Source organism: Hemitrygon akajei, chromosome 8 (assembly GCF_048418815.1).
Source record: "Hemitrygon akajei chromosome 8, sHemAka1.3, whole genome shotgun sequence".
Lineage (NCBI taxonomy): Eukaryota > Metazoa > Chordata > Chondrichthyes > Myliobatiformes > Dasyatidae > Hemitrygon > Hemitrygon akajei.
In genome coordinates, this window is record NC_133131.1 from 118,664,283 (window position 1) to 118,687,638 (window position 23,356).

At 41.6% G+C, this 23,356-nt stretch overlaps 1 protein-coding gene across 3 annotated transcripts in view; it reads right to left on the reverse strand.

The window, feature by feature from the left end:
• ift57 (intraflagellar transport 57 homolog (Chlamydomonas)) overlaps positions 1 to 14,205 on the reverse strand; it is a 34,888-nt gene extending 20,683 nt beyond the window's left edge. Inside the window, exons 1-6 of one of the 3 annotated variants that reach the window (XM_073054461.1) lie at positions 13,892 to 14,204; positions 12,635 to 12,797; positions 10,588 to 10,706; positions 6,062 to 6,152; positions 1,870 to 1,944; positions 1,248 to 1,370 (exon numbers count right to left, since the gene is read on the reverse strand). In XM_073054461.1, coding sequence (XP_072910562.1) covers positions 1,248 to 1,370; positions 1,870 to 1,944; positions 6,062 to 6,152; positions 10,588 to 10,706; positions 12,635 to 12,797; positions 13,892 to 14,046 — 726 coding nt within the window. In that variant the 5' untranslated portion in view covers positions 14,047 to 14,204. Of the gene's footprint in view, positions 1 to 1,247; positions 1,371 to 1,869; positions 1,945 to 6,061; positions 6,153 to 10,587; positions 10,707 to 12,634; positions 12,798 to 13,847 lie in introns of all 3 variants that reach the window. The other 2 variants (XM_073054463.1, XM_073054462.1) reach the window with 2 other exon arrangements.
• Positions 14,206 to 23,356: the final 9,151 nt, after the last annotated feature.

Consider the following 23,356-nt stretch of genomic DNA (forward strand, 5'->3'; position numbering starts at 1 on the left):
TTTTCATTACACCTGTGCATACATATACTTGAGCACATAACAAACTCAACTTTGACTTTATAATAATTTGTAAACAGAAGAGATATACAGTTATTTGTTGGCAACACGAAGCCTTCATGGAATGGCACTTTGTGTTATTTCCCTTCTCATCCCAGGGATTGCAGTTTTAAATGTATTTTCAAACTAATATGAGCTGGTATTCTGTGAAGTGCTGAAGTGTGACACCTGTGTCATCCTTCAGTGCTGCCAACACACTGTCTACCATTTTCAATGTGTGTAAAACACTTGCACCACTGCCCAAGAAGATCAGGCAGTTCCACCAAAGAATCTGAACAAATTTATCTTACAAACATCTAGACCAGATTATCAAATTGTTTACAGAAATTTGCTGTCAAGTTCCTGACAGTGAAAATTCATCACAAAATAATATAACTGGCTGTAAAGTGCTTTGGGGCACCTTAATATTATGAAAACATGCTGCATAAAACATCTTTTTTCCTGCACTGAGTATTCTGCATCATTGATTTAATATCTTGAAATGTTTAATATTCTCCCTTGTGAGCAAAGTCTATCCTTGTTGCATTACAATTAAGTGTTAATGACCATGCAGCAAGAGTCTTCAAGTATATTTTCACTATTAATAATATTATAAGGGCTTCCATGATCATGCTCTCTCCTCACTGCTGCTGTCAGGAAGGTGGTACAGGAGCCTCAGGACTCCTACCACCAAGTTCAGAAATGGTTACTACTCCTCAAACTATCAGGATCTTGAACCAAAGGGGATAACATTACTCAGCTTCACTCGCTCCATCACTGAACTGTTCCCATAATCTGTGGAATCACTTTCAAGGACTCTTTATCTCATGTTCTCGATATTTATTGCTTATTTATTAATTATTACTATTATTATTTATTTTTGAATTTGCAGTTTGTTGTTTTTTGCACCCTGGTTGTCTGTTGTGTTGGTGTGTATTTCATTGATTCAATTAGACTATGCTGAACACATCAGATTAAAAGGTCATCCTCTAAAATGCATTTAGAAGGACTAAAACAGTAAAATATTAGAATATTAATACTTCATTTGACTGCAGTTACAATCAGCTTAAACAGTAATGTACTATTGGATCACAGAAACTGAATGTTTCATTAAGTTTTCAAAAGGGAGGCCCACTGTAAAATTCTAAGTGCTGAAAGCCAGGTTCATGGACTTAAAAGTGAATATTTATTCAAACTTGGAAGTAACATACCTTGTTGTCAGTCCTGATGGTAACCTTAAGTTGTGGCAGAACTCGTTCTACCTCTAGATTCCACTCAGCAGTATCTGTTGTTGATTCCAAGATCTCTTCTGGCTTTGAGCACTCTATTCCCTCCTAAAAATTAAATACATTTAGTTCAGGAGTTTCTGTAGTATAAACATTTATTCATTGTCACAATATTAGGTCATAATTAAGGATTGTTCCTCTATCTGTGTTAATATAATTTTCAACAATAAGTCTGCGAGGACCTCAGGATAACAGTTTTGGCTAGAAAATGATCCTCCTCCAACCAACAATTCTCTAAAGTGTTCTCTATTCTTCATCACATGATAATCAAGGGTGCAAGCCTAGTCTTACCAAAATGATGGAACATAGTCATTAATTTTAATGATGAGCAGAGTGTAATTTCTATAAATTTGCTGAGTCTGTTGATAAACATCTATCTTTGGCAGGCTAGGAGTATTATAAAGAACTGTATAATCTCCAAATTATGAAGTTATGATATTTACTGTCTCAACTGTAAGACATATGGATAAGAAAACTTAACTTATGATCTTATTTTTACTAAGGAACATTGAAATTAAAAATCTTTAAACGGAGATGAAAATTGTACCATTTTCTGTCCTTGAGCTTTCAAAACCTCCAGATCCAGAAAAGGCTCCCCTTCTTCATAATCTTCTGCTTCCTCCTGAAGAAAAGTTTTAGAAACATAGTTAAAGCAAATAAACCCACCGTCCCTAGAGCAAGGGGTTTAGATGAGGTGGAGTTTGTTAGGTGTGTTCAGAAGGTTTCCTGATAATATATAGATAAGTCTACAAGAGGAGAGGCTGTACTTGACCAGATATTGGGAATTGAACCTGGTCAGGTGTCAGATCTCTCAGTGGGAGAGTGTTTTGGAGATAGTGATCACAATCCTATCTCCTTTACCATAGCATTGGAGAGGATAGGAACAGACAAGTTAGGGAAGAAATTAGGGAATTAGGGAACAGACAAGTTAGGGAAGTTACGGAAGAAATGTGGCAAATGTTCAGGGGATATTTGCGTAGAGTTCTGCATAGGTACGTTTAGTTGGAATAAGGGGAAATATGAGGCTATCAGGCAGGAACTCGTTAGTATAAATTGGGAAAAGGTGTTCTCAGAGAAATGTACGGAAGAAATGTGGCAAATGTTCAGGGGATATTTGCGTAGAGTTCTGCATAGGTACGTTCCAATGAGACAGGGAAAGGATGGTAGGGTACAGGAACCGTGGTGTACAAAGGCTGTTGTAAATCTAGTCAAGAAAAAAGCTTATGAAATGTTCAAAAAACTAGGTAATGATAGAGATCTAGAAGATTATAAGGCTAGCTAGAAGGAGCTTAAGAAAGAAATTAGGAGAGCCAGAAGGGGCCATGAGAAGGCCTTGGCGGACAGGATTAGGGAAACCCCCCCCCAAGGCATTCTACAAGTATGTGAAGAGCAAGAGGATAAGACGTGAGAGAATAGGACTAATCAAGTGTGACAGTGGAAGTGGGAATGGAACCGGAGGAGATATAAGAGGTACTTAATGAGTACTTTGCTTCAGTATTCACTATGGAAAAGGATCTTGGTACTTGTAAGGATGACTTACAGTGGACTGAAAAGCTTGAGCATGTAGATATTAAGAAAGAGGTGGTGCTGGAGTTTTTGGAAAGCATTAAGTTGGATAAGTCACCAGGACCGGACATGATGTACCCCAAGCTACTGTGGGAGGCGAGGGTGGAGATTGCTGAGCTTCTGGCGATGATCTTTGCATCATCAATGGGGACGAGAGAGGTTCCAGAGGATTGGAGGGTTGCGGATGTTGTTCCATTATTCAAGAAAGGGAGTAGAAATAGCCCAGGAAATTATAGACCAGTGAGTCTTACTTCAGTGTTTGGTAAGTTGTTGGAGAAGATCCTGAGAGGCAGGATTTATGAACATTTGGAGAGGCATAATATGATTAGGAATAGACAGCATGGCTTTGTGAAAGGCAGGTCATGCCTTATGAGCCTAATTGAATTTTTTGGGGATGTGACTAAACACATTGAAGGTAGAGCAGTAGATGTAGTATATATGGATTTCAGTAAGGCATTTGACAAGGTACCCCATGCAAGGCTTATTGAGAAAGTAAGGAGGCATGGGATCCAAGAGGACATTGCTTTGTGGATCCAGAACTGGCTTGCCCACAGAAGGCAAAGAGTGGTTGTAGATGGGTCATATTCTGCATGGAGGTCGGACACCAGTGGAGTGCCTCAGGGATCTGTTCTGGGACCCCTTCTCTTAGTGATTTTTATAAATGACCTGGATGAAGAAGTGGAGGGATAGGTTAGTAAATTTTCTGATGATCCAAAGGTTGGAGGTGCTGTGGATAGTGTGGAGGGCTGTCAGAGGTTATAACCAGACATTGATAGAATGCAAAACTGGGCTGAAAAGTGGCAGATGGAGTTCAACCCAGGTAAGTGTGAGGTGGTTCATTTTGGTAGGTCAAATATGATAACAGAATATAGTACTAATGGTAAGACTCTTGACAGTGTGGAGGATCAGAAGGATCTTGGGGTCCGAGTCCATAGGACACTCAAAGCTGCTGCGTAGGTTGACTGTGTGGTTAAGAAAGCATATGGTGCATTGGTTTTCATCAATCATGAGATTGAGTTTAGGAGCCGAGAGTTAATGTTGCAGCTATATAGGACCCTGGTCAGACCCAACTTGGAGTACTGTGCTCAGTTCTGGTCATCTCACTATAGGAAGGATGTAGAAACACAGAAAAAGTGCAGAGGAGATTTACAAGGATGTTGCCTGGATTGGGGAGCATGCCTTATGAGAATAGATTGAATGAACTCGGCCTTTTTTCCTTGGAGCAACAGAGGAGAAGAGGTGACCTGATAAAGGAGTACAAGATAATGAGCAGCATTGATCATGTGGATAGTCAGAGGCTTTTTCCCAGGGCTGAAATGGTTAGCACGAGAGGGCGCAGTTTTAAGGTGCTTGGATATAGGCACAGAGGAGATGTCAGGGGTAAGCTTTTCACTCAGAGAGTGGTAAGTGCATGGAATGGGCTTCCGGCGACCGTGGTGGAGGCGGTTACGATAGGGTCTTTTAAGGGACTCCTGGACAGGTACATAGAGTTCAAAAAAATAGAGGGCTATGACTTAGGCAAATGTCGGAACATAAAAAAATCTAAAGGAGAAAAGAACAAAATTGATTCAGTTCACCTTCCACAATCCTGTTCGTCATATTGTATATTTTAGCAAAGAATCACATCTGTCAGCATTTATTGACAGTGCCTTACAAAACATTGTAAGGATAATTCTTAGCCTGTAGAATATTTTGTGAAATACTGTAAGAATGTAAAATGCAGTAATTTTGTGCCTTCTTTTGTGTTGTCATTTTTGCTAATTGCCAAAACAGTGCTTAAGACGAGAAACAACAACACACACAAAATGCTGGTGGAACACAGCAGGCCAGGCAGCATCTATAGGGAGAAGCGCTGTCGACGTTTCGGGCCGAGACCCTTGTGTGTGTTGTTGTTTGAATTTCCAGCATCTGCAGATTTCCTCAAGTTTGCTCTCAAAACAAGAAAAATCTTTTTAATCAGCAACTACATTACAAAGCATTTAAAATTCTCTGCTAAAACTGCAGTTCTGTTCACTAAAATAAAAGAGGTTTGAGAGGATGCAGAAACATTTCACAAGGATATTACCAGGACCAGGGGGCTTGAGTTGTAAAGAGAGTGAACAATGGGAGAGAGGGAAAGGGGGGGGCATCAGGGAAAGGTGATAGGTTGGTGAGGAGAACAGGAGAGTTAAGCGGGGAGCCAGAGTGGGGAATGGAAGAAGGGGGGGGCAGGGAATTCCCAGAAGTTACAGAAACCGTTGTTCATACCAGCAGGCTGGAGGCTGCCTAAACGAAATATGAAGTATTGCTTCTCCAACCTCATCATGGTAGTAGAGGAGGCCATGGATCAACATATCGGAATGGGAATGGGGATTGGAATTAAAATGGTTGGCCACTAGGAAATCCTGCCTTTTTGTGGATGGTGCAAAGGAGCTCGACAAAGCAGTCGGGTCTCATCAATGTAGAGGAGGCTGTTACTAGGAGCACCAGATACAGTAGACGATGCCATCAGAAACACAGGTGAAGTGTTACCTCACCTGGAGCCCTGAACAGATGTGAGGGAGAAGGTGAATAGGCAGATGTAGCACTTCTTCCACTTACAGGGATAAGTCCCAGGAGGAATATTAATTGGAGGTGACAAATGGATAACGGAATCATGGAAGGAGCAATCCCCATGGAAGCAGAGGGAGGGGTCATCAAAGATGTGTTTGATGGTAGGATCCTGTTGAAGATGGTGGAAGTTGCAGAGAATGATGGGTTGAATGTGGAGGCTCAAGGGGTGGTAGGTGAGGACAATAGGAAGTGACAATTGAACTAACAAACTGTCCCATTTCTTTAAGAGCAATAGTATTTTAAAAAAACAAGCCATCTTATTTTGATAGAAACTGCAAGAAAATTAATGTTCCATGTAATATCTTCAAAGGTTATTAGAATTATCTGTATTTATAACTTAAAATTTCCCACCCAAGAAGAACAAACAAATCCATCTTTATTCACATAATTTTCACTGCAGTTTCTCCTACTTCATTCCTTCCATCCATTTTTATTCTCAATAAGGTTTATAGTTAACTACAATTTATGATGGTTTAAGCTAATATAAAAATAATACTCAGTTTTGTGGAAAAAAAAGCTTGGTCTTTAACTGCTAAAATTAGAGTAAGTTTGCATATGATTGCATATAAGGTTGAACATACGATCATTTCATCTTCAAGTTTGCTTAATGTTAATTCGGCATCATCTTCTATTAATGCTTCTTCTTCCATCTCTTCTGCTGGATATACAGGCCTAAATTGATTACAGTTCAAATTTAAAGCAAGCTTCTCATGAATATTATACATAAAATCATCATAAAATATAATTTTCAAACAATTTAATTTCTTTAATGAATTATATTTTTACCAATTTAACTTTATACAAAAAGTTCTTCACCATAGTAATATTCCTGATTCAAAATATTACTTGCAATCTGTGTAGAAACATTACATTAGTATATATGAATTGATGAGGGTTTCCAAATTCCTAAAGATTTTTTCAATTTTCAAGATGTTGACCTGAAAGTACAAGCATTCTCTGAACATTGAATTTTATTCAATGCAGACAAGGCAAAAAGTAAAAGATAATGAACTTAACCTTTAATGACTCTGATTTGTTGTTAATACTTACATAATATACATAATCTTATAACATAAAGGTAAACTAACCTTTAAAAATAGTTCTACATAATTGATTCAACCTACTGACTGGGGAATCAGCTGTTTTAACCCAAGTTACCATTTCTTTCCTCTGCATCTCAAATTCTTTTATTATTATCATTAGCATCTGATTCATTGCCTTTCATTTGAAAATGCACTGAAACCTCTGATTTTGAATCATTACGTTTCCATTGGCAAAAGTATTCACAAAACCTGAAATATTAGTTATATCCTCGGTGCATTGTGTTACTTTTCCCCAACATTAAGTTCTTAAATACTGTTTGAAATACAGCCCATATTTATAAATTAACTTACATAACAAAACATTTAAATAGAAATTAGCAAAATTCGTGGAAGAAGTGAATTTCTTAAAAGTATAATCACAATATATGCAAAATTTGTAATTAATTATTGCAATAACCCATATCATAAAAACGTTGCTTAGTACGCCCTGAAGTATCAGCTCTAATAATTTTATAGCATTAACATAGCAATTAAACTAGACTCCCAAACAGTAATAAGGATGTGGTCTACCAATTTCAATGGGTGATAGAAAATGCATGCCAAAAGGACAATGTTGCAATAGTCAATGGGGATTTCAAAATGAATGTAGATTTTTTGGAAAAATCAGGTTGGTGCTGGAATCCAAGAGGGTAAATCTTTAGAATGCCAACGAGACATCTTTTTAGAGCCCACTAGGGGATCAGTTATTCTTGATTGGGTGTTGTGCAATGAACCAGAATTGATTATAGAGAACCTGTAAGGGACAGTGATCATAATATGGTCGAATTCACCCTGAAATATGAGGAGAAGCTAAAGTCAGATGAATCAGTATCAGAAACAGATTTAATATCACTGGCATAGGTCATAAAATTTGTTAACTTTACGGCAGCAGTACAATGAAATACATGAAAAATAAATATAAAGAAAAAGAAAGACTGAGTTACATTAAGTGTATATATATATGTGTGTGTGTGTGTGTATATATATATATATATATATATATATATAAAAGAGTTAGGTAAAAATAAATAGTGCAAAATAACTGAAATAAATAAAGTAGTGAGGTAGTATTCATGGGTTCAGTATGCGTTTAGAAATGACAGAGGGAAAAAAGCTGTTCCTCAATCACTAAGTGTGTGCCATCAGGCTTCTGCACCTCCTTCCTGATGGTAACAGCGTGAAGAGGGCATGTACTGGGTGGTGGGGCTGTGAGGCTCTTTAATGATAGATGCTGCCTTCCTAAGGCACCTCTCCATGAAGATGTCTTGCTACTGCGAAAGCTGGTACCCATGATAGAGCTGTCAAATTTTACAAGTTCCTGCAACTTATTTTGATCTTGTGCAGTCGCCCTCCCGCCCCATACCAGATGGTGATGCAGCCAGTCAGAATGCTCTCCACGGTACATTTGTAGAAGATTTTGAGTGTTTTAGTTGACAAACCATATCTTAAACTACCAATGAAATATTGCCACTGTCTTGCCTTCTTTATAGCTGGATCACTATGTTGCATCCAGGTTAGGTCCTCAGAGATATTGACACCTAGAACTTGAAATTGCTCACTCACTCCACTTCTGGTCACTCTGTGAGGATTGGTTTGTGTTCCATCATCCTACCCTTCCTGAAGTCCACAATTGGCTCTTTGGTCTTGCTGACATTGAGTGCAAGGTTGTTGCTGCGACATCACTCAAATAACTGGTATATCTCGCTCCTGTACGCCCTTTCATCATCACCTGAAATTCTGCCAACAATGGTTGTATCATCAGCAAATTTATAGATGCTGTTTGAACTACAGTCATGGGTGTAGAGAGAGTAGAGCAGTGGGCTAAGCACACATCACTGTGGAGCGTCATTGTTAACTGTCAATGAGATGGAGATGTTATTTCCAATCACACTTGGAAATAACACTTCTTGTTAGGATCCAGTTGCAGAGGGAGGTACAGAGGCCTAGATTCTGTAGTTTTTCGATCAAGGCCACAGAAATGATGGTGGTAAATGCTGAGTTATAGTCAATAAACAGCATCCTGACAAGTATTTGCATTGTCCAGGTGATCCAAGGCTGCGTGGAGAGCCACTGAGATTGCATCTGCTGTGGACGATGATGGTGAGACGCAAATTACAGAGGGTCCAGGTCCTTCCTGATACAGTGAGACAGTATTACAGTGGAGCAAAAGGCAATTACAGAGGCATGAGAGAGGAATTGGCTAGAATTGATTGGAAAAGAACACTGGCAAGGATGACGGTAAAACAACAAAGGCTGGAATTTCTGAAAGCAATTTGGAAGGCACAGAATATATACATCCCAAAGAGGAAGAAGTGTTCTAAAGGCAAGATGACACAACTGTGGCTAACAAGAGAAGTCAAAGTCAACATAAAAGCCAAAGAGAGGGCACATAATAGGGCAAAAATTAGTGGGAAGTATGTAAAAACCAACAGCAGAGAACTAGGAAAGTCATTAAGAAAGTAAGCTAGCCAATAATATTAAAGAGGATACTAAAATCTTCTTCGGATACATAAAGCGTAAAAGAGAGGCGAGGATGGAAATCAGACCACTTCATTACAGGTAATGAAGTTACCATTACTAAAGAGAAAATTCTTGGGAAACTGTAAGGTAGATAAGTCACCTGGACCAGATGGTGTACATCCCAGGGTTCTGAAAGAGGTAGCTGAACAGTTTGTGGAGGTATTAGTAATGATTTTTCAAGAATCACTAGACTCTGGAATGGATCCGGAAGACTTGAAAACTGCAAATGTCACTACACACTTCAAGAAGGGAAAGAGGCAGAAGAAAGGAAACTATAGGCCAATGCTTGGTTGGAGTTGATTATTAAGGATGAGGTCTCAGGGTATTTGGATGCACATGACAAAATAGGCCTTAGTCAGCATGATTTCCTCAAGGGAAAATCTTGCCTGACAAATTTGTTGCAATTCTTTGAAGAAATAATAAGCAGGATTGACACAGGAGGATCAGTTGACATTGTGTACTTGGATTTTCAGAAGGCCTTTGACAAGGTGCCACACATAAGGCTGCTTAACAAGCTACAAACCCGTGGTATTACAGGCAAGATTGCAGCATGGATAAAGCAGTAGCTGATTGGCAGGAAGGGAAGAGTGGGAATAAAGGTAGCCTTTTCAGGTTGGCTAACAGTAACTAATGGTGTTCCACAAGGGTCTGTGTTGGGACCAATTATTTTTATGTTTTATGTCAATGATTTGGATGATGGAATTGATGGCTTTGCTGCAAGGTTTGCAGACGATATGAAAATAGCTGGAGGGGCAGGTAGTTTTGAGGAAGTAGAGAGGCTACAGAAGGTCTTAAGACAGATTAGGAGAATGGGCAAAGAAATGGCAGTTGGATTAGTGTTGGGAAGTGTATGGTCATGCACTTTCGTAGAAGGAACAAAAGGGTTGAATATTTTCAAAATGGAGACAAATACATAAAACAGAGGCACAAAGAAACTTGGGAGTCTTCCTGCAGGATTCCCTAAAGGTTAAAGGGCTTGTATTCACTAGAATTCAGAAGAAAAGGGGTGACCTAATTGAAACCTATCAAATGGTGAAAGGCCTTGATAGAGTGGATGTGGAGAGGACGTTTCCTATGGTGGAAGAGTCTAAGACCTGAGGACACAGCCTCAGAGTAGAGAGGCGTCATTTTAGAAGGAAGATGAGCAGGAATTTCTTTAGCTAGAGAGCAGTGAATCCGTGGAATTCAGCTGTGGAGGCCAACTCTTTATGTATATTTAAGGCAAAGGTTGATAGATTCTTGATTGGTTAGGGCATGAAGGGATATGGGGAAAAGGCAGGAGATTGGGGCTGAGGAGAAAATTGGAATAACCATGATTAAATGGTAGAACAAACTCAATGGGCCAAATGGCCTAATTCTGCTCCTCTATGTTATGATCTTATTATTGTTTTAAAAATTATTATTGTTATTGTTTTAAAAAATTTTAATGGCAGAACTATTACCAAAATTGTACTATCCAACAAGAAAATTGCAATGCAACTCACATGACCCTTACAGATTCTTACCTCTTCCAATTAAAACCAGTATATTTTAGGGCTTCTTCAGCCAAACGATCCAGGACATAACAGACCTGCTCCCCATAACCTTGCTTTAGTTTGGAAGGAGGAAAATCCACTGAGCCACCCTGAAACAAAGTTTTAGAACAATCACATCATTAAAACTTAATGAACATTCTTTCACAAATGGTAAAAATTATGGGAATATTGGATTATCGAGGAGGAAACCTTTTCACCCAACTATACACAAGAAGATGAAATAAAACAGCAAAGCTGGACCGTAAGAAGTTCCAGCTCTCATTTTTGAAAGTGTAATTTAACTCTAGATTACAAGTGGAGCCCTAAAGCCAACCTGGATTTTACCTTCTCTTGGCTTAGACAAGGTAAAATTAACTCAAAGATTGCTGAGACTCCGAGAGTGGCATCCTCACTAGCGTCAGCTGAAATTCCATAAGACTGGAGGATAGCTAATCTTCCCTATTCAGAAGGGTAGTAGGGTTAAGCCAGAAAACTACATGTTGGTGAGCCTTACATGAGTATATAACCATATAACAATTACAGTACGGAAACAGGCGATCTTGGCCCTTCTACTCCATGCCGAACTCTTATTCTCACCTAGTCCCACCTACCTGCACTCAGCCCATAACCCTCCATTCCTTTCCTGTCCATATACCTATCCAATTTTTTTTTAAATGACACAATCAAACCTGCCTCTACCACTTCTACTGGAAGCTCGTTCCACACAGTTACCACTGTCCGAGTAAAGAAGTTCCCGCTAAACTTTTACCCCCTTAACTCTCAACTTATGTCCTCTTGTTTGAATCTTTCCTATTCTCAATAGAAAAAGCCTATCCACGTCAACTCTATCTATCCCCCGCATAATTTTAAATACCTCTATCAAGTCCCCCCTCAACCTTCTATGCACCAAAGAATAAAGACCTAACTTGTTCAACCTTTCTCTGTAACTTAGGTGCTGAAATCCAAGTAACATTCTAGTAAATCTCCTCTGTACTCTCTATTTTGTTGACATCTTTCCTATAATTTGGTGACCTGAACCGTACACAATACTCCAAATTTGGCCTCACCAATGCCTTGTACAATTTTAACATTACAGCCCAACTCCTATACTCAATGCTCTGATTTATAAAGGCCAGCATACCAAAAGCTTTCTTCACCACCTTATCCACATGAGATTCCACCTTCAGGGAACTATGCACCATTATTCCTAGATCACTCTGTTCTACTGATAAAAAGTATAGTAAAGAAAATGGAAAAGAACTCTAAGGAACAGATTCAATGTTCACCTGGAAAGGCAGGAGCTGATTAGAGGGACTCAGCACCAAATTAACTGAGTTTTGACTTGGGCCAAAGGGCTTGTTTCTGCATTATTCTATTACCAATAGTAGTCTATATTGGAAATACACTCATGGAAATTGAGGTAAGATATAGTGGTAATCAGTTATGGCAACTTCTGGCTGAGACACAAAATTCAGACAGTCAATACCATCAGAAGGCAAAAGAATTGAGCCTCTAAATAGTCATTTGAATCTTTGAACGTTGCTCAAGTTGTGAAGCATTTAATCAGAGGTTGATCCATTTTCCTGGGAACAGTGAATAGAATTGAACATTGAAAAATTAATAAATAACCCCAGTTCTTATCAGAAAATAAGGTCACTGAAGAAGAATATAAAAAATTATAAACAAGAGAAAATCTGCAGATGCTGGAAATCTGAGCAACACGCACAATATACTGGAGGAACTCAGCAGGCCAGGCAGCATCTATGGAAAAAAGTACAGTCGACATTTTGGCCCGAAACGTCAACTGTACTTTTTTCCATAGATGCTGCCTGACATAAAAGATTATAATGAACTTCTATATTAAAAATTGCTAGCCATTTATACAAAAATCTCTAAATTAGGAGTAATAGTAAATAACAATATTTTCTTCTGCAATATTTTCTCATTGTAGCTGTGGAAAAATCATTTGTGAATCAGATGTAGCCAAATTAATTAAACTTCCACCTGCATTATGAGTTAATGAACTTTCAGTACTTACCAACGCACGGAGTTCTGTCAGAATATTAGTTATTGTTGCATTGGGATCATCATATTCTTGTGGCTGCTCAAATAAGCGTCCTGCCTGGTTTAGCAGCCAAGCTGCGATAGACGTAAACATGTAGAATTGTTCACCAGGATTTGTAGGGAGAGCAAAGTAGTGTCTGTTTAAATAAACATTTTTATTAATAACTCCAAGATCTGAAAGATATTTATCATAATATATATTGATAAGTGTATTTTGTAGTATTTATTTAAAATGACTCAGATATCTGCACACTCAAATACTTTCTCGCTGTAGATACTGATTATCATTTACGTATTAGTCCAGATACGAATATGAAATGGTTCACAAAGATTATGAAACAATTAAACAAAATATCACGGTTAGCCAGTTTGTGATACATTTGAAAACTTGTCATTGATTTGTGAATCAATATTCACTATTTACCAAGAAATATTTCCAGAGCATTGTAAATGTCCTTTAGTTTTGCCTAATTTCCTTTGATCTGCCTTTTTTATATTATAATCCTTCAGCCTCAACAGCAATAACAATGTCAGAGTTAGGGGGTGAGCTCAACCCTTACTCTAGAAATCTGAGTGATTGGTTCAAAGCTGACATTTTCAGATGGTATTGAAGGAATACTGCATTATTGAACAAATTTCTTTCATAGCATGCATATTCAACCAAGGACACGTCTGCACTCTTATGCTCCAGAATTGCAGCTATTGAACACGATCATCTGACCAACAATGTGGATAAGTGCCCATATGTCACTTCACAAATTACAGACAGATTTAGCCATGGGCAATAAGGTCATCAGAAAAATGATGGAAGATGTTAACTGTATTGCCATCAATGCATTTAAACAACATTAACCTGCCTAATTTTGATTTGCCCGAATCATTTAGTTGTAGATCAATCACGGAGTTAGCCCACACATGGAATAACGAGCTAAATCGTTCACATCATCCATACTATATAAACTGTTGTTACAATCGTATGCCTTTACCCACAGAATATTGCATAGAAGTCTAAGCGATGTAAGTTGCTTTGTCTTCATAATCACAGCTCTGAAGTACAAAACTATTAAGACTAGGGAATTAAAGCAAAGATAAACGTTAAATGGCCTTCAGTGAGGGGAAGGGTGGCCTATAACAGACGGTCCTCTGATAAGGACACCAAACCCAGAGACTGGACGCCCAGAGCTCACCCTCCCCGTGTTTACAGCAGCAGAGCGGCGGGACTTCCGCAGACCTGGACAGAGCCTTCACGTTGTTCTTTCGGATCAGATTCTCCTCGTAGTTCATCAGCTTCAGTTTGTCCAGCAGATCCTCCATGGTAACAAACATCTGGTACAGGGCACCAGGGCCCCGCTCCCCTTCATCACCTCGCCGGCCGTCCTCGGCCATCGGGCTGCGGCCCCCCGATGAAGAGACGGAGGCACCGACCCAGACCCCGGTATTGTGGCGCCGCTCCGCCGACCGAAAGGCAGCAAAAGGCTTGACAGTGGCGATTCAGCGGTAGCTCCAGCGGCAGAGGCGCCTTGTATCCAGGAAGTGACGACAGCGATCGGAGTCGTTGCTAAGGACGGAGAATCCTGAACGCCTGCGTCGCTGCTGGGAATTAACGGGCATCAATGCCGTGGACTGGTGGCAGGATGGCATTTAATGCGGAGCAATGTGAATTGTTACATTTTGGTCAGAAGAACGAGAATGAGAAGAGGTAATATGTACAGTAGTGAGGAACACATACACACAAATGTCAGAGGGACTCAACTGGTGAGGCAGCATCTATGAAGGAAAATGGACAGTCGATATCTTGACTCAAAACTTCGATTATTCATTTCCCTCCATAGATGCTGACTGATCTGCTGAGTTCCTCCAGCATTTTGTGTTTTGCTCAGGATTTCCAGCATCAGAACACGCTCATGTGTCTCAGAGGAACAAGACATGCAGATGCTGGACACAAACACGAGAAGATGCAGGTTTGGAGTCTGTAGAAATGTTGATTTTTGATGACTGCAGGGCAGTTTGAGCAAATGTTTAAAAAGCATATGTGTCACAAAGCTTTGTAAACAGGCACAAAGTGCAAGAAAAGGGTAAAGTGAAAATGCAGGAGCCTGCAGATGCTGGAATCTAAAGGCACTCACAAATCACTGGAGGAACTCCGCAGGTCAGGCAAAGTCTACGGAGTGAAATGTATAATCTTGGTAAAACACTGGTTCAGCCATAAGTGGAGGGGACTTTGATGATGCCAGGCTATCAGAGATAAATGGATTTTGTTAATTTTTTTCACATATTACACAGTAGATAAATAGTGTGTTGGGTGAACCTGTTAAATTCATAAGGACTTTGGGAAACATGGTCTCAGTAAGTCTCAAAGGAGAGAAGGGACAAAATGAGGTGAGCTTCAAAGATAAAAATAAAGTCAGAGATAGTACTGCACAGAAATGGGCCCATCAGCCAAACTCATCCATTATACACTAATCCCACTTCCCTACATTAGGCCTGAATTGATCTGCTCCTTCCCTATACAGGGTCTGTCCAAATGTCTTTTAAATATTTTATCTGCCTTTACCAGATACAGTCCATGGATGTACAAAGGAAAGAGGGGTTTAGAGGGATATGGGCCAAATGTGACAAGCTTGTTGGGCACCATGGCAGGCATGGATGAGTTGGGTAAAAGGACCTGTTTCCATGCTGTATTACCCCATGAGTCTATCACTTCCCATGGCAAATACAATATTGCATGTAACCATCAATCCCTGTGTGAAAAACTTGCCCATCGTTCTCTTTAAATTTCTCCCCTCTCCACTTACATCTTTGCCTTACTACCTTATAAAAGGACTTTTACTATCTACTCTATATGTACCCCTCATTATTTTATTAATCTCTATAAGATCAACCCTCAGCTTCCTATATCCCAGGAGAACAGACTCAGCCTCATCGGGCAGATGGGGCTCGTCAGCCATAGTTGGCAGCTCATCGAGAAGGAAAGCTCCAATTTCAACACCTCTGCTGCCTTTCAACTACACCCACTCATGGAGAAGGTTTCAGGGGTAAACTCCAAGGAAAAATATGGAACTGGAGTCCCTAAGGCAGTCCGATGTTGAGCTCAACACTGACTGGTAACCCCTGTGACACCACTGGTGCCAAACTGTATCAGTCTCTGCCATTCCTTTAGATTCATCAGCTGTGTGGAGAAGGGGTGCCTGACACACGGGCAACAGCTTGCATTCTATATGGTACCGGCCTGCATTTCATGTAGACAGCTGTGGCTCAACATCCATGGTCGACTTTGACCAATGGAGAGTCTCAAAACTCAGCCTATCCAATCTCTCCTTCCAGAAAATACCTTGGCAAATTTCTTCTGCACTCTTTATACTTCATATAGTGTGATGACCAGTATTGTATACAAATCTTCAAATTTGGCCTGACCAATGTTCAGTACAGCTGCAACATGACATCCTGACTTTTATACTCAATACCTTGGGTCTGTGAAGGCAATAATATGGAATGCCTTATTCTCTATCCTCTCCACCTGTGTTGTCATTTTCAAGGATTTGTAAGCATTCACCATATGTTTCTCTGTCCCTACCATTTACTCTGCATATCCTGTACAGTATTTGATGTCTCGAGATACATTATCTGACGTGTGTCTGGATTAAGTTCTGTCTGCCATGCTTCCAAGGCATGTTTGACAATAACTGTAAATGCATTAAATGAATCTTGTTTCTCACATACCCCGCAACATGGGAAGCTGGTGCTTGATGTACGCCACTGTTTTGTTGCTTAAGTCCAATATATCATCTCCACAGATAATGTAGTTTTGAAATCTAGAGAATAACAAATAGTTTTTCAGAGGGATGTGTAAATTAAAAAAATAAAATCTAAACTCATTAGAAAAGGAAAACAGTGCAAATCCTGGAACTGCAATACAGGACTGGAATAGCTGATTAGCTGATATTGCTGAATTCAATGTTTAGTTCAGAAAGCTCAATATACTTAGTTTGAGGCTTTATCCAGCTTTGATGTAACAGTATGAAGGTCAAAGGCAGGGAAGGTGGAAAGGAAATGGAAATAAGAAGGGCTATTAGGAACTCAATGTCTCTCTTGCAGATTGAAAGGAAATAGTCTGTCAATATAGAAGGAGCTACGTTGTGAGTACTCAAAGCAGTAAATTGCTGGAAAGCTGGAAAGAGAAAGGACAAGCATTGCATTATTTATAGTTGTATAGGATGGTTCCAGGAGAAAGGGAGCAATTTCCAATAATCACAGCTAAGCAATCTAGCAATCAACAGATCAAATCAAAGCCTACAGTCCTACCTCGTCAAAGGCAGGACCATGAAAGGTGGTGGATAATTAAGCAAATCACAAGAGAAGGAATCTATAAGTATATTTTGTATCCTCAAGGATTGTGGAGCCTATTTTTAAGTGCTAAAGCCTAGGCCAAAAGTACTAAGTGGATGATTCATCGTAGCTTCTCCACCATCATTAAAGCTAATGCAATTTGATATACTCCATGTGTTATCCAGAAATGGTTGAGAATGATATGTATGTACTTCGGTCTTTTAACTTCAAGATTTGATTTTTGCTATCAACCCGAGGATTTGCTGATCATGGTTTGGTCTCGAACTCTGGACTAGCATGGGATTCCAATCCGGGTCTCCTGCTCAGACCTGCGGGTCTCAGATCTGTAAACATTGGGCCTCTGACTTACAGACATGCCAACGTTGGGCCTCAGCCTTCAGGCTTTGACCACATGAACTTTGATCCTGGGGCTTGCAGTCCAGCATCCATCACCGGTATCACTAGCCTCTACTGCAGTTTGCTTTGACCTGGACTCCAGCTCCTGCCTTGGTCCTCTAGCTTCCCTCATCCCTGCCCCTAGACCATAAGCTGCCCCTTAACATTTGCGCTGTTGCCAAAACCATCCCTACAGATCTAAAAAACAACTAAGTCTGATCCACGACCTTTGCAAAGAGCACAGTTCAGCACCACCTTGGCTGGGACTTGCACTTGACAACTAGATGCACCTATACATAAGTTGTCATTGCACATTTATAACACATACATGTGCCCAACGGCATATAATATTGCTCAGTTATGCAAAAATTCTAGCTAGTTATTGTCTGATCAGTCTGCTCTTAATTGTCAATAAGATGATGGGAGGTTTCATCAAAAGTGCTATCAAGCTGCTCTTACACTCTTGTACTCTGCTCTGCTCTGCTCAACAATGCCCATGTTCGTTTTTGTCAGAATTACTCAGCTCCAGATCTTATCACAGATAAGTGTATCTGCCCATGATGCTCTACACCCTACTGGGGGCTCTGGTGGAGTCTGGTACAGCAGTTAACTTTCTGGACCAGACTCTGTATGTGCTGCTTTGACTCCCTACTAGCCCTCTCTTTCACCCTTTCTGCATCACAGCCACTGATGGATAGCAACCTCCACGAGGTCAGCTATTCTCCCTCTCCTGAGACTCAAACCATGAATGAGATTGCTGAAGCACGACAGCATGGCTTCATTCAAACATCCCAGTTCCCAGCCGATGCAGGATTCTTCTTGTCAAGAAAGCACATGAGGTTCTTTTTCCCTGCACTGACTACTGTGAACTAACAAAATCATTATTAAGAACCATTAACCCTCGACCCTTGGTGGTTAGCACATTCACAACACTCCACGGGGACCAGATTTTTACCAAACTTGATCTACAAGCATGCACAATCTGATCCACATTCAGTAGGAGAATGAGTGGAAAATGGTATTCTTAACACCCACTGGCCACTAGAATACTTAGTGATGCCTTTCAGACTTTCCAGCAGTACAGCCGTTTTTGAATCCTTCATTAATAAGATCTTCTGACACATGCTACACAGTTTTGTGTTTGTCTACCTTGATGACATTCTTATCTTTTTCAAGGACTCCCAAGATGACATCTGTCATGTCCAATCAATTCTCTAGCAATCACCTCAAAAACGAGAAGACAGACCCTGTGCTCTCTTCTTGTGCAATTTCAGCTCTACATAGTGCCATTATGGAGTAGAAGACAGAGACACTCGCCATCAAATGGGCCTTCCAGGAATAGAGACATTGGCTGATGGGGAGCACTGAGCACTTCCTGATCTGGACTGATCACCAGAACCTCATATCCATTCAACTAACCCACCAATTCAACTTACTTCAGACTCACTGGGCCCCTTTTCTTCGAGCAATTCAACTTCTCCATCTCCTAGCAACTTGGTTCCAAGAACTCTACTGCCACGATGAGGCCACATTCAGGCAACATCCAGCCTGATAGTAGGAAAATCAATTTCTTGAACTCCTAGTAATTGCCCCTACCAAATTCACCATTGCCCATTCCTGTTTCCCTCTCTCACCTTATGTCTTTACCTGCCCCTTATGGTGCTCCCTTCCCTTCCCTTTCTTCCATGGTCTTCAGTCTTCTCCTATCAATTTCCCCCTTCTGCAGCTCTTTATCTCTTTCACCAATCAACTTCTCAGCACTTTACTTCACTACCTCACCCTCTCCCGGTTTCACCTATGACGTGCCACCTTATACTTCTTCCTCCTCTCCTCCCACCTTCTTACTCTGACTTCTCCTGTTCCTTTCCAGTTCTGATGAAGGGTCTTAGCCCAAATTGTCGACTGTGTACTCTTTTCTATGGATGCTGTCGGGCCTGCTGAGTACCTCCAGCACTGTGTGTGTGCTGCTTTGTATTTCCAGCATCTGCAGATTTTTTCGTGTTTTTAACACTGAGGTGGATGCTCTGTCATGATAGTTTGACCCAGTTGAAATGGAGATCAACTCTTAGCCCATCCTCCTGATTGTTTGGGACCTTGTGAGCCAGATCCGCAAGGCCATACAGTATGAGCCTGCTCTGGCTGACACACCCGACAATCACATGTATGTGCCGATGGCCATGTGTTCTGAGGCACTCAAGAGGGCCAACTACTCATCCCTCTCTGGTCATCCAGGCACACGATGGACTCCGGATTTTCTGCAGCACCAGTATTGGTAGCCCAGCATGATCACAGATGTATGTCAGTTCATCGCTGCTTGCTCTCAATGTGGCCAGTCCAATCCCTCCGACCAGTGACCCTCTGGGCTCCTTATGGTCCCTGCTGGTCCCTCGAAGCTCATGGCCCCACATCACCATGGATTTCATCACAGGTTTGCCACCTTCCATTGGGACCATGACAAAGGTGAACCAGTTCTCCAAAACCACGCACTTCATTGCTCTTTCCAAACTTCAGTCAGCCACTATGTTGGCAGTTCTGGTGCCTCAACATGTTATTCGCCATCATAGCTTCCCTCAGACATTGTGTCATATAGGGCCCAAAATTTTTCTCCCATTTCTGGTGAGCTATCTATTTGATACTCCACACCACAATGAGTTTGCCCTCTGATTGCATTCCCCGGTCCAATGGACAATCAGAAAGAGCCATTCTGCAAGTGGAGAAGTTTCTGCGATGCTTTGCCAGCTCTAACCCTTCCACATGGAAGAAGTATCTGCTCTGGGCTGAGCTGTCCCACAATCTATCACCTCCTCTGTAATGGGAATGTCACCCTTTGAAGTGCTTCATGGCTACTAATTCCTGTTGTTTCCCACAGAGGAGCCAATGGTGGAGGTCCTGCCTGCTAGGGCCCTAGTTAACCAATGCCTGTATGCTTAGAAGAGAGCATAGAGGCCATTCTAGCTGTCGACTGAGCCTACTACCACCAGGCTACCTGCCTTCAGTGCTTAGCAAGTCTACTCCGGACTGGAGACTATGTTTGGCTGTCCATTTGAGATTCCCTGTGCACTGACTCCCACAAGTTCTCACGCCAGTTCATTTGTCCTTTCATAGTTACCCATCACTTCAGTCCAATCACTTGCTATCTGCAGCTGCCAGCATCCCTCAGCATCACATCTACCTTCAATATGTCCTGGATTAAGCCCATAATCCATGGGCCACTCAACCCACCCGAACCTGAATCTCCGGAACATAGGATAGTGGAAAGTAGTCCGTGTACATGGTTTGCCAGTTGCTACATTCACATCATCATGGATGGGAAAGGTACGATCTGGAGGAGATACCTTGATATCTTGGATCCTTCATTCATTGAGGAGTTCCTCCAGACCCATCTGGATTGCCCTGGTCCATCAAGGGCTGGCTGTAGGGGATGAGGTCAGGCCTGTACAAGCAGGCTGTCCTGGTCCAGTCCATGAAGTCTGCGTTCCGGTTTACAGTCCGACCTGTGCACTCCGGACTCTGGGTCTTCCAGCTGTCTCTTGTTTCAGTTGGGCTTAATCATAGGCACCTGATGCTCGTCTTGGGGCTGGGAATATAAGTGGCGCTGGGTTCGAGTGTAGGTGCTGGTTCGTCTCGTCAGTATCCCATCCTCGCCTCTGTGGGGTAAGTCAGGCCGTCTTTGCAGTTATCCTGCGGTTGGATCTGTCCCTTCCTGTCCTTGCCTCCGTTGGCTTAACCAGGCTATCTTTGCTGTTACCCTGAGGCTGGACTGTTCCCCTCCTTTCTCCTTCTTTCTGTAGCCCTTGGCTGTAGCCTTGCCTGCTACCTTGCGCCTGGAGCCTCGCCTGCGTCCTCTCCTATTCTCACCGTCAAGTTCTACTGCCGGAGCTAGACCGGAGCTTTGCTGTGTCCAGATAAGGAACTGTCTTTCATTGTTTGTAACTGTCTCTTTGTGTCCTCACCTTCACTAGGTAGGTCTGGCCATTTGCCACTACCTTGTGTTGGGAACTGTTTTGTCGTGTTCAGCTTTCTGTGTATTAGTCCCAGCCCTACATCCTGTTCCCAAGGAGGTGTCCCGGCTCAGTGTCCTGCGTTCCTGTCTCCCAAGACCAAGGCTCTGTGTTCCGTGTTCCTGTCTCCCAAGTCCGAGTTTGAGCTTCATGTCCTCATCCAGCCCAGGAGTCCTGCGTCCTGCCCCCACGTCCAGTCCTGTTGCCTTGCCACATCTTGTCCTTGCCTAGATCCGGAGTCCGAGCCCGAGTAAAGACCTAGGTTTCGGGTCCCTGTCCAGTCTCTGACTCGGGAGTCCTTGGCCAGATTCTAAGTTTCTAGTTCCTTGTTCAGGTCCTGCTTTCCTAGTCTAGTCCTAGCCCAGGCCCTGTATCCTAGTCTTGTCCAGGGCTTGTGTCTTGTCCAGCATCGTTTCTTCCCCACTTCCCTTGCTTTCTTGACACAGCTAGTCCTGTCCCTGGTACTTCAGTGTCTGTGTCTTGCATTTGGGTCAGCTCTCAATGCCCACCTTATGACACAGGCATCTCCCAGTCTCCACCCAGCTTAGAGGAGAAACCTGCCACTCATTTCCAACTCATCACCTGTAGCCAGCTATTTTCAACAGTCCTAGTTTGAACCAGTCAGCTTCAACCAGCTGCTACGGTTACCTTGTCGCCTTGTCATTTGAAGTACCATTCTCTCTTGTTTCATGGCCCCTTGTGGCTTGTTATTTTGCAGTTTATTATTAAAGCGACTGCTCACTGCTGAATTGTCTTCACTGCTCTGCATTTGGGTCAAGCCTCCTCTAGGTTTGCTGACACTCACTTACATTAATCCACTATTAAGATTATTCTGTCCATATTTCCTTCAATTCTCCCCAGACTTTCTCACTCAAGTGAATATTTGGGTAATTTAGAATGAACAATTAACCTGCTGCTCTGCATTCTTCGGGATATTGGAGGAAACTGGAGCACCTCCTCATTACCCATGCGATCACAGGAAAAATGTACAAGATCCACACAGACGACAGCAGAGGATAGATAGAATTATGAGGCAGCAGCTCATTTAGCTATGCCACTGTGCCATCTACAAAAAAACCACAGGGCATTGGGAGTGATATCTTGGATTCCTGGTAACTCTGAAGTCAACGATTAACAAATCTACTTTGCTGAGCACCTTCGCTCCATCCACTGAAAGGTGCAATTTCCTGCAGGCCAGCCACTTTAATTCCACTTACTATTCCCACACTGATATGTCTGTCCACAGCCTCCTCCACCAGCAGATTGAGGCTAAATGCTACTATGAGGGACAGCGCCTCGTATTATTCCTGTTTCAATCTGGCAGCATGAACATCAAATTTTCAAACTTACAGTGACCACTCCACCTTTACACATTTTTCCCTTTTTTTCTGATGCTCAGCACTATATCTCCTCCCCCACCCCAACATACTCCATCTGCCCATCACCCACATACTCTTCACACTAGTTCCCCTTTCCACCATTCACTCCTTTTACTCCATGCTCCACTGCCCTCTCCTATCTGATTCCGTCATCTTCGGTCCTTTGACACTTCACCTGGCAGCTCTTGCTCAACCCTCCACCTTTTTTTATACTGACTATTCCTGCCCCTTTTTTTCTTCAGTCCGAGTGAGCTTGAAACAAAGTGTCAACTGGCCATTTTCATCCATTCCACTGCATTCCTCCAGCCCTTTGTGAGTTGCTGAAGATCTTGTTTCATCATTTTAATTCTTTTGCCACACCGACATCATCCTTGCTTTCACAGGATGTAAAACACATGAAGCTAGCTTCAACAGTTTGGTCAATAATGATCAATCAACATCACAAAAACATTATCTTATCGCTATTTGTGGGAACTTGCTGCACTATCATGTTTTAAGAGCAACACCACCAAAAATCTTCCATTCACTTTCCACTATTAAGAAAGACACTACAGAAAGGCTAGTTCTTATTTTACAGGTCTTATCTATTTTTGG